Source organism: Carettochelys insculpta, chromosome 1 (genome assembly GCF_033958435.1).
Source record: "Carettochelys insculpta isolate YL-2023 chromosome 1, ASM3395843v1, whole genome shotgun sequence".
Lineage (NCBI taxonomy): Eukaryota > Metazoa > Chordata > Testudines > Carettochelyidae > Carettochelys > Carettochelys insculpta.
Genome location: NC_134137.1, coordinates 43,938,303 through 43,950,358, shown reverse-complemented (window position 1 = coordinate 43,950,358; position 12,056 = coordinate 43,938,303). Strand labels below are relative to the sequence as shown.

The window sequence follows — 12,056 nt, the reverse complement described above, 5'->3', positions numbered from 1 at the left end:
GCTATACCTTGACCAATTATTTTAGTACAATTTTACTAACCAGTAATAGCATACGGTAACAGAATTACCTAACCAATCATAACCCACCACCTTAAGTGATTTACACCTAACAAAATTAATTATACAGCAGACAGGAGCAATTACAAACCAGACAGAGAATATACAGAAAACAGTATACAGAAAACAGTAGAAAAGTGAAGACAATCATCAGAGAATGGTGGTTCCACCTCAGCTATTGATAAGTCATTGCCTGCCTGATGAAATGTTGTTAGCTAAGTTTTCTTTACCCATCTTGTGATCTGTTTAACAGTGGGTGGCATTCGGATGCGGTCGTCTTCTTCTTACCTGCCTGATATGCTACTGTTGTGGTGAAATGTAGATGGAATGTGAGTTTGTGACTTGTAGCTTCACAGTTAATGGCTGCTGCTCTTTAGTCTGGCTGCAGACAAGCTATGAGCCTCTCAAAATGGCTAGAGAAACCATGTTGGTTATACTGTTACAGAGTGATCTCATGTTCAGAGATAAAAAGGAGATCTGAAGAGTTTTATATACATTGCAAAGTAGAGAAGTTGAGACTCTAAGTAAAGAAATCAGAAATAAAGTTCAAATGTTCATTAAGTGTATGTTCTTGAAAGAGAGAGGCTGACCAAGATTTATAGTTCCCTAAATATCTACCACGAAAATTTGGAGAACTGATTTACAGAAGCACCAGTTGGGAAAAATCTTTTTTTCATCTAGTGCAGGATTAGGATCAAGAAAGTCTGAAGTAAAATTAAATTAAGCTCCTTATTACTGTAGTTATCCTAATAAGAAAAATCAGACATCTCACCGGATAGTTTACTACCCTTCAAAGCCTATGCGTAAGATTACAATTAACAATCTTAAGTAAAATGGGTCCTCAGTCCTCACCAGGGTCTTTTTAAGTATTAGTCTACTGTAAAAGATTAATAAGACAAAGCAACCGAATAAAAGGAGTTTCATCATTCTTTATAGCAGCAATATGCTTAAACTCAGGAATTTGTGTTTTGTTTGGATTTTAACAGCCTATGTATTAGGAGTCTAATTCTCTTCCCGGTGACTTCATTGACAGAACTTTAACTTCTGTGGTGAAAAATTGAACTCGTGAACTTCACCCCAACATAGATATTTTTTTTTTCCAATTTGCAGGGAAGCAGTTTTTCACGGAAAGTTGCAAGTCTTGTTGGTGATTATCATGGGCTCCTCTGAGCTGGTTTTCTCATGGAGTACACTCACTTGAGGTTTACAGAAAACAAATTAACACTGAACCCAAAATAACAACCTGGGCATTAAAGCCTATTTCTTGTGGACTTTCACAGAAATCCAGGGCAAATGTGCTGTCAAGGTTACTCCCTGACTGCTTACTGGGATTCGGACAGACAGAAAGTGAGCCTTTCATGTCTTGGCTTCACCCAGAACTAGTTCCTAGTAGAATTAACCGGTCCTTTTAATCTGGTCTGCTTGGCCCTGATTAGTCTCTGCCTTCTCCTGGCCCTTCTGAGCACCATAGGGCTAACTTCGTCTAGTTCTCTCTAGGCAGCCCCTGGACTCTGAACTCCACTGCTCTCTCTTCCAGCAGTCCAGTTCCTTAGGACAGGGAGTGCCAAGGCAGTAGGATTAGCTCTAGGGGTCAGCAAGTTCTTGGTACCCTCTCTCATGAGAGTTCTTTAACACTTGCATGTGTTCGTAACTATACTAGTCAATATATATGCTCTTCTGATAGGTTTTACTTTGGCACTTGCATTCTGGTTGACTTCTGTGTTTGTCACTCTCTTGTAATCCTTGCAGTTCCCCAGAGCAGAAGGAGAAGTGGTTCTCTTCCCTGCAAAGGTACTGTATTTTTCCTACTGTTAATGACAGTCATAGAAGAGGTAGAAAAGACTTATTCAGTCATCTAAACTATTTATTGCTAATGCAAGATTGTTCCCTGTAGTGGACGTTCTAGTAAGAACAGGCAAAATCAGTGCTAGTTTTAATTAGTCAAAATTTAATCGGGCAAGGGGATCTCGGGGAGGCTTGATACATGGATCTGGTTCTGTCCCATTTCAAAGAGAAATGGGCAGCTTTTCATTGGCTGGGATTTTATTTTCCTGACTGAGAGTTCAGACCTGTATCTGTTTGTCTGGCTCCCCAGAATTCATGGGTTGAAGGTGGACCAATCATTCTTACTTGGAATTACTTAAACTTCCCACTTCTTTTGCCTCATTGTTGTAAATGTTCTAAGCAATGGGGTTTCAAGCAGCTCCCTTCGGAGACTGTTCTACAGCCAAATTAATATAGGTAAGGGGAAGGGCTTTTTTTCTAGCATTTGGTGTACATTTGCATGTTCTTAATTTCATCCCATTCGCATTAGTGATTTCCTTGTAGTGTCCTCAAATACAGGTCCTCCCTTTCCTGGATATTTACACACTATATACGCTTGTAGGCAGTTGTCAGTGGTCATTGGATTATCATATAATGTCGTCACCAGGTTTATCCCCACTTGTTAGGTTAGTTTCCTGCTTTGAGCTACATTTCTCCCTCTAGCAGCAAAGCTCATGAGAGAAAGAGCTGCACAAAGGAATGTCCTGTGAGAACTGTCGGAACCAGTTAGAAATAGAGCATGGGTCCCACCAGTGCCATTGGAATGGAGGACATGTACTACTATGTGGCTTGTTTTGTGCCACCAGCTGCTCTGGCCCTGACCCCTGACAGTTAGGGTCCAATGCGGGGGCTGTTACCAGACCTCTCCTCTTTACAGATGATCCGTGGGATCCTGCTAGTGGGGAACCCTACTGTGGAGGGTGCTTTGCAGAAAAGATAGTGCGGCCCTGGGATGTGTATTTTCCTGTTAGGGAATCTCCATAAGGTGGCGGGAAGGAAATTACCAGGTCCAAATGGCACCGTCCATGTGATCTCATGGCAGCGATGTGGAGAAACGACCAGCCCCCACTTCTGCCCAAAAGAGAGGGAGACCCATGTGAGGAGGGACTTCCTTCATACATAGATCTGGGGGAAATGATTCGCCCCTTAGCTAGCAGAAGGATGCTTTTTATTTTGGTAAGCTGCCCAAAAAGCAAACCATTATGTAAACAGCATTTTGGTATCAGAGCAGTTTAAACCTTGCTTGTCTATTGCTTATACTGGTCTCCACCACCTATCAACTTTATTCATGCACAAGTGTAATATTGTAATGGAAACCCTGCTCAGTATACAGATGGAACATTATTCTAGCAACTTAGGTGCGTCATTTTCCCCCATGATCTTTGAGCCTATGATAACCTTGCAATCAACTCTGTTCTTTACATGGGTATTACTTGGGCTACTAAAAAAAAATATATTACAGGTTTTGTTAAAACAATGAAAATGGGATGACCTTTGCTTATTTTGTTAGTCGAATCAAAGAAGAGAGAGAAAAAGACTATCCCAAGAGCATTCCGCTGAAGATCATTGTGAAGGATATTGGAAAGTGCGCATATGTAAGTGTTTCTGTGATGAAAAAGGGAACTAAGGCCTTATTGCAAAAAGCCTGAGTGGTGCTGTGCACCCATAACTCCCAGGGACTTCATTAGGAGTTTAGGGCCCCAGCACCTCTTAGGGTCCAGCCCGGCTCTAAAGGATTGGGCTGTGGTTTATAAGGAGCTGAACATGAGTTCCCAGGGTAACACTGTGGCCAAAAGGAGTAATGTGATCGTGGAATGAATATACTAGGGGAATGTCGAGTAGGGAGGTTATCTTACCTTTGTGTTTAGCATGGGTTTACCTGTGTCTGGAACTGTGTCCAGTTCTCCTGTAATGTGAAGGCATAAACAACAGTTGTTTACTCATTTTCTCCACACTAGTCAAGATTTAATAGAATTCTGTCACATCTGCTATTAGTCATGTCTTTTCCAACTGAAAAGTTCAAGTCTTTGAAATTGCTCCTCTTAAGGAAGCTGTTCCTTATCCCTTTTTGTTGCTCTTTTCTGTATCTTTTCAAATTCTAATGTATCTTTGTAAAATGGGGTGAGCAGATTTATATGCAGTATTGAAAATGTGGACCTACTATGAATTTATACAGAAGCATTATAATATTTTTCTTAGCCTAATGGCTCCTAGCATTCTGTCAGCTCTTTCGACTGGAATTGCATATTGAATAGATGTTTTCAGAGAACTGTCTACAATAACTCTGAGATCTCCCTCGTGAACAGTAACAACTAATTTAGATCCCCTTATTGTGTGTATATGTAATTGGGATTATGTTTTCCAATTCAGTGCACTTTACTTTGCATTTATTATTGTTTTTAAGGAGAACATGCCTTATAACGATAGACTCAAGGAGCTCAGTCTGTGTAGCTTTTAAAAAAAAAAAAAAAAAAACTTTAGGGATGACTTGATACATAGCAAACAAATATTTACCAGTGTCTTCAGTCTAGCAGAGAAAGGTTTAACATTATCCAATGGCTGGAAGTTGACACTAGAGAAATTCAGACTAGAAATACGGTATACATTTTTATTAAAGAGGACAATTAACCATTGAAACACTTTACCAAGAGTTGTGGTGAATTTTCTCCATCACTTTCAAATTTTAAATGAAGGTTGGATATTTTTCTGAAACTTACACTTTAGAAATTATTTTGTGAAAGTTTTATGGCGTGTGTTATACATACGGTCAGACTAGATGATCACTTTGCTCAGTTCTGGGACTGGAATCTCTGAACCTGTGAAATGTTTCCTGTCTGATCCGTACATGGATCATGTTTTAAAAATACTGTTCTGGAACAGAAACATTTTTATGGTTCAGATACAGACTGGCCTATAGGTAAAAAGCAAAGCTTGGGGATCCATAATTCAGAGAAATCCCTTCGAAGTAGCTTACACTTAGGTCCCTTGAGAGATGCTTGTATGACATGCCCTGGCTTTAGTCTTTGGCTTGATATACATACAAACCAGTACTGCCTCTGTTAAAGAGTGATTCTTTTTGTACTGATTTAGTTAAACTGGTGTGATTTGGTGTGTGTACACTGTTTAAATCTGGCTTCTGTCAGCTTACCCATGGATCAGTGTTCACATCACACTCGCTGCTAGTACCCACCTGAGCTAATGATACAACCGGTTGACCAAATTTGGTGATGAATTCTGGTCATGTGCTGCCTAAGGCACATGGTAAGAAGATTTGCATCATGCATTTGCAGGAAAAGAAACTAAACTGATTGGAAAATGTAAACCAGTAGAAGAATGTTCACGTGGGCGGATGCACCATTTTAACCCAATTTTGACTAGTTTAAGTTGAACTAGTTCAGTTTCTGTATATAGACAAGCCCTCCAAGAAACACTAGCATCCATAAATGCATGTCCATTCTGTCTGTTTTTATCCTCTTCCCTCGACATGCTGCTTCAAAAGCCTGTGTTTTAGGCTCAAGTGCCTAAAAAGCAGTTGCTGAGGCAGTTTGTTTTTGTAGAGGTAGGTCCCTTAAGGAGACTTTTCTACTAGAAGAGGCAATCTGCAATTGTGAAAGAACTATATCTGAGTAATTCGAAACATAAAATATTGCTTCTTTCATGGGAAATCATTGAGAGGATAACAGTTGGAATTACTGGATCCCTAAAAGTAATGTTAACGAACAATGATGCAAACAGTGGCAATTTGAGTGGAAGGAAGTGAATCAGGCTGTGCTCAGATGTTTCTGGAAAGAGATCTATAAGTCTTTTATGTGCATTAAGAGTGGGGCAGTAGCTTAAAACCTTTCTGTGTAAAATTAGTTCATGAGCCAAAGTTGGCAAGCTGAGACTGATAGTCCTGGAAGTGAAATACAGCATTCTAGATCAAGGGTTCTCAAAGGTCATTCCACCACGACCTCTTTCTAACAAGAAACATTACTACACAGTGTCAGGAGTGGGGACCGAAGCCTGAGCTGCTGTGATCTGGGTGGAGTATGGGCCATGGGCAAAGCTAAAGCCCAAGGAATTCAGCCCCAGGCAGAGAGCCTATAACCTGATCCCTACCCCAGCCAGGGCAAAGCCCTTTGGATTTTGCTTTCAGCTGCAGGCTATGGGACTTAGTCTCAGCCCCAGCAAGTCAGAGCCAGCTTTGGCAATCCCATTAAAATGGGGTCATGACCTACTTTGTCATCCCAACCCACAGTTTAAATATTATCAGTGATGAAGCGAAGGAGTGGCAGATGGAGACTTCATGATCTAAATATTTCTTGTGATGCTACAGTCTCTGTAGCAGCTGGGGAGCCCAGGGAATTGTTTTATTTCAGGGGACGAGGAACAGCAGCACAAACCATTTTATTATATTCTAGCCCAGGGCAAAACATATGCAAATGTGTTGACCTACTCCTAAGTGCCAGATGCCTTTGCTTTGGGGAAATGTTAATTTTTTTATGGTATGAGCATTCAGATATGTCCTGAAGCAAACATACCGCATTTTTACTACTTTAGTTTGATTGCCATGGCAGTTTGTTACTATCTGAGGCTGATACAGAAAGATGCCCCACATCTTTTGTTAAATGCAAAGAAAGTGTCACGTGTGCTTTACCTAGAAATGCTGTGGCCAGTTTGAAGTTGATGTGTACAAGGTCTGGCAAACTTATTCTGGACTAGGAGCCAGGAGTTCAAATCCCAGATTATATACCTACTCCCACTGTCACACTGGACCATTGTGTCTCTTTCCCCCCCTTCTGTGCAATGGGGTCAGCAATATTTATCTGCTTCCCAGTGGCACTGAAAATTAATTAGTGTTTGCTTGTGTAGTTGTTGGAAATATGGTGCTCTCAGTAAGGCTACATCTAAGTTAGATGTGCTACAGAGACACAGTGGCACTGGCGCAGCTGTGCTGCTGTAGTGCTTCTTACGAAGACCTTTCTAAGCCGATAGAAGAGAGCTCTCCTGTTGGCTTAATTACTCTACCTCCCACGAGAAGTAGTAGCTATGTTGGTGGGAAAAGCTCTCTTGCCAACATACAGCTGTCTAAACTGGGCTTTATGTTGATATATGTTACATTATATCAGGGGCGGGGATTATTCACACAACTGGGTGACAAATTATGTTGAAGTAAGATCTAGTAGACAAAGTCTAAGTAGTTTTGGTTGGAGCTGGGTAAGACGCAGGAGCATAAAAGATTGATTGGAATGGGCTGGTGGGAGGGTTGAAGGCAAGATTAGAGACCATTCGTCGTGGCAACCTAAAAACCAAGACATGTCATTGAGGATGTTCCCCCTTAAGAAGGCAGGAATAATATTGATGCCTTGCAGTGAGTGATGCTGGTGTTACAGTGTCATGCTAGAAAAAAGCTTCCAGAAATCATGACTGCCATGCAGTGCATACAGAAGAGGAACCTGAAGATGCTCAGAGTGCTCAGCTCATCTTAGCTGTGTCTACACATGCACGCTACTTCGAAGTAGCGGCACTAACTTCAAAATAGCGCCCGTCGCGGCTACACGCATCGGGCGCTATTTCGAAGTTAACTTCAACGTTAGGCGGTGAGACATCGAAGTCGCTAACCTCATGAGGGGATCGGAATAGCGCCCTACTTCGACGTTCAATGTCGAAGTAGGGACCGTGTAGACGATCCGCGTCCCGCAACGTCGAAATTGCCGGGTCCTCCATGGCGGCCATCAGCTGGGGGGTTGAGAGATGCTCTCTCTCCAGCCCCTGTGGGTCTCTATGGTCACCGTGGGCAGCAGCCCTTAGCCCAGGGCTTCTGGCTGCTGCTGCGGCAGCTGGGGATCCATGCTGCAGGCACAGGGTCTGCAACCAGTTGTCAGCTCTGTGTATCGTGTGTTGTTTAGTGCAAGTGTGTCTGGGAGGGGCCCTTTAAGGGAGCGGCTTGCTGTTGAGTCCGCCCTGTGACCGTGTCTGCAGCTGTGCCTGGCACCCTTATTTCGATGTGTGCTACTTTGGCGTGTAGACGTACCCTCGCAGCGCCTATTTCGATGTGGTGCCGCGCAACGTCGAAGTTGAACATCGACGTTGCCAGCCCTGGAGGACGTGTAGACGTTATTCATCGAAATAGCCTATTTCGATGTTGGCTTCACGTGTAGACGTAGCCCTTGTGTGTCAAACCAATGTCCTGTTATAGAAAGCATAATCCCAACTATACCTATAAAATGATGGTGTCTCAATGAGTTCTTACCGTCTCAAAAAAGAGATCTTGGAGTCACTGTGGATAGTTCTCTGAAAACATCTGCTCAATGGGAGATGGACGTGTTGAGAGTCTCTGGGTTAGACTAAGAGGGGTAAAAAACAAGGGTGATGTCCTGATAGGCATCTACTACAGGCCGCCTAGCCAGGTGGAAGAGGTGGAAGAGACTTTTTTTAAACAACTAACAAAGTCAAGCAGGGCCCCAGATTTGGTGGTGATGGGGGACTTCAGCTATCCAGATATATGTTGGGAAACTAATACAGCGGGGCACAGACTATCCAGTAAGTTCTTGGATTGTATTGGAGACAATTTTTTATTCCAAAAGGTTGAAAAAGCTACCAGGGGGAAGATGTTTTAGATTTGATTTTAACAAATAGGGAGGAATTGGTAGAGAACTTGAAGGTGGAAGGCAGCTTGGGTGAAAGTGATCACAAAATCATACAGTTCACAATCCTAAGGAAGGGTAGAACAGAAAACAGCAAAATAGAGATAGTGGATTTCAGGAGGGCAGATTTTGGTAAACTCAGAGAGCTGGTGGGTAAGGTCCCATGGGAAGCAAAGCTGAGGGGAGAAACAGCTGAGGAGAGTTGGCAGTTTTTCAAAGGGATGTTATTAAGGGCCCAAAAGCAAGCTATCCCGCTGTGTAGGAAAGATAGAAAATATGGAAAAAGACCACCTTGGCTTAACCAGGAGATCTTGCACGATCTCAAAATAAAAAAGGAATTGTATAAAAAATGGAAACAAGGAAAAATTACAAAGGATGAATATAGGCAAACACCACAAGAGTGCAGGAGAAAGATTAGAAAGGCTAAGGCACAAAATGAGCTCAAACTAGCTACAGGCATAAAGGGAAACAAGAAGGCTTTTTATAAATATATTAGAAACAAGAGGAAGACCAGGGACAGGGTAGGGCCATTGCTCAGTGAGGAGGGAGAAACACTAACAGGGAACTTGGAAATGGCAGAGATGCTAAATGACTTCTTTGTTTCGGTCTTCACTGAGAAGTCTGATGAAGGAATGCCCAACATAGTGAATGCTAGTGGGAAAGGGGTAGGGTCAGAAGTTGAAATAAAAACAGAAGTTAAAAATCACTTAGGAAAATTAGATGTCTGCAAGTCACCAGGGCCTGATGAAATGCATCCTAGAATACTCAAGGAGCTGATAGAGGAGGTACTTGAGCCTTTAACTCTCATCTTTGGAAAATCATGGGAGACAGGAGAGATTCCAGAAGACTGGAAAAGAGCAAATATAGTGCCCATCTATAAAAAGGGAAATAAGAATAACCCAAGAAACTACAGGCCAGTCAGCTTAACTTCAGTGCCAGGAAAGATAATGGAGCAGGTAATTAAAGAAATCATCTGCAAGCACTTGGAAGGTGGTAAGGTGATAGGAAACAGCCAGCATGGATTTGTAAAGAATAAATCTTGTCAAACTAATGTGATAGCTTTCTTTGATAGGATAACGAGCCTTGTGGATAGGGGAGAAGCAGTAGATGTGGTCTACCTAGACTTTAGTAAAGCATTTGATACAGTCTCATGATATTCTTATCAAAAAACTAGGCAAATACAATTTAGATGAGGCTACTATAAGGTGGGTGCGTAACTGGCTGGATAACCGTACCCAGAGAATAGTTCTTAAAGGTTCTCAGTCCTGCTGGAAAAGTATAAAAAGTGGGGTTCCGCATGGGTCTGTGTTAGGACCGGTTCTGTTCAATGTCTTCATCAATGATTTAGATATTGACATAGAAAGTACGCTTGTTAAGTTTGCAGATGATACCAAGTTGGGAGGGGTTGCGACTACTTTGGAGGATAGGGTCATAATTCAAAATGATCTGGATAAATTGGAGAAATGGTCTGAGGTAAACAGGATGAAGTTTAATAAGGACAAATGCAAAGTGCTCCACTTAGGAAGAAACAATCCATTTCACACATACAGAATGGGGAGAGACTGTCTAGGAACGACTACAGTAGAAAGGGATCTAGGGATTATAGTGGACCAGAAGCTAAATATGAGCCAACAGTGTGATGCTGTTGCAAAAAAAATCAAACATTATTCTGGGATGCATTAACAGGTGTGTTGTGAACAAGACACAAGAAGTCATTCTTCCGCTCTACTCTGCGCTGGTTAGGCCTCAGCTGGAGTATTGTGTCCAGTTCTGGGCATCGCAGTTCAAAAAAGATGTGGAGAAACTAGAGAGGGTCCAGAGAAGAGCGACAAGAATGATTAAAGGTCTAGAGAATGTGACCTATGAAAAAAGGTTGAAAGAATCGGGCTTGTTTAGTTTGGAAAAGAGAAGATTGAGGGGAGACATGATAGTGGTTTTCAGGTATCTAAAAGGGAGTCATAAGAAGGAAGAAGACAACTTGTTCTTCTTGGACTCTGAGGATAGAACAAGAGGCAACGGGCTTAAACTGCAGCAAGGGAGGTTTAGGTTGGACATTAGGAAAAAGTTCCTGACTGTCAGGGCGGTGAAACAGTGGAATAAATTGCCAAGGGAGGTTGTGGAATCTCCATCGCTGGAGGTATTTAAGAACAGGTTAGATAGACATCTATCAGGGATGGTTTAGATAGTACTTGGTCCTGCCGTTGGGGCATGGGGCTGGACTCGATGGCCTCTCGAGGTCCCTTCCAGTCCTAGTGTTCTGTGGTTCTATGATATGATTCTATGGGCAGTGGCAGTCAAAAAAGCAAACAGAATGCTGGGAATCATTAAGATAAATAATAAAACAAAATACGTCATATTACCGCTCTATAAATCCATGGTATGCCCACATCTTGAATACTTAGTGCTGATGTGGTTGTCCCATCTGAAGAAAGTTATATTGGGATTGGGAAGGGTTCAGGAAAGGGCAACAAAAATGATTAGTGAGTATAGAATGACTTCTGTATGAGGAGAGATTAATAAGACTAGGAATTTTCAGCTTGGAAAAGAGATGACTAAGGGAGGATATGACTGAGGTTTATAAAATTGTGACTGGTATAGAGAAAATAGATAAAGTATTATTTACTCCTTCCCCTAACACAGAAAAAGGGGTCACAAAATGAAATTGATAGGAAGCATGTTAAAACAAATGAAAGGCAGAGTCACAGAAAGGTAGCCATGTTAGTCTGTATCTTCACAAAACCAAAAAACTTGTAGCATTTTAAAGACTAAGTGAGTGATTTATTAGGTGATGAGCTTCCATGGAACAGACCCACTTTTTCAGATCTGGAAATTCTATAGATCTGAAGAAGTGGGTCTGTCCCACAAAAGCTCATCACGTAATAAATCATTTTGGTAGTCTTTGAAGTGCTACACGACTGCTTTTTGTTTTGTAAGCGAAAGGGCGTATTTCTTCACACAGCCTACAGTCAGCCATGTGGAGTTGTTTGCCAGAGGATGTTGTGAAGGCCAAGACTATAAGAGGGTTCGAAAAAGAACTAGTTAAATTCATTGAGGATAAGGTCATCAATGGCTGTTACTCAGGATGGGCAGGGTGGTGTCCCTAGCCTCTGTTTCCTGGAAGTTGGGAATAAGTGACAGGGAATGGATCACTTAATGATTGCCTGTTATGTTCATTTCCTCTGGACATTGTCCACTGTCAGAAAACAGGATACTGGGGTAGATGGACCTTTGGTCAGACCCAGTATGGCTGTCCTTACGTTTCTATCCATTATATGCATCATTTTCTGAATAGGTATAGTATGTTTCCCATTGTTTGAGTAAGTTGGGAGGCTGTTATGGATGGGAAAATGCGATAGGATTAGAGATTCCCGAGATGAGGCAGTCCTGATACCAAATATAGTTTGGCTTTGATGCATATCTGCAGGAGGCAGGAAAAGGCTAGCGATGTAAATGTCACTGTTAGTATCTATATAGCGAAATCTGCAGTAGAAGAGTGAAATATTAAATGTTAATACACTGGCCATTTGTTCCATTGAACATACTTAC

General features: G+C 41.8%; 1 protein-coding gene across 1 annotated transcript in view; it reads left to right on the top strand.

Moving 5' to 3' along the window:
• The window catches only part of ARHGAP20 (Rho GTPase activating protein 20), a 109,863-nt gene that overhangs the window by 66,034 nt on the left and 31,773 nt on the right, over positions 1-12,056 (top strand). Inside the window, exons 5-6 of the mRNA XM_074982017.1 lie at positions 1,807-1,848; positions 3,392-3,476. Of these exons, the coding sequence (XP_074838118.1) occupies positions 1,807-1,848; positions 3,392-3,476 (127 nt within the window). The remainder of the gene's footprint in view (positions 1-1,806; positions 1,849-3,391; positions 3,477-12,056) is intronic.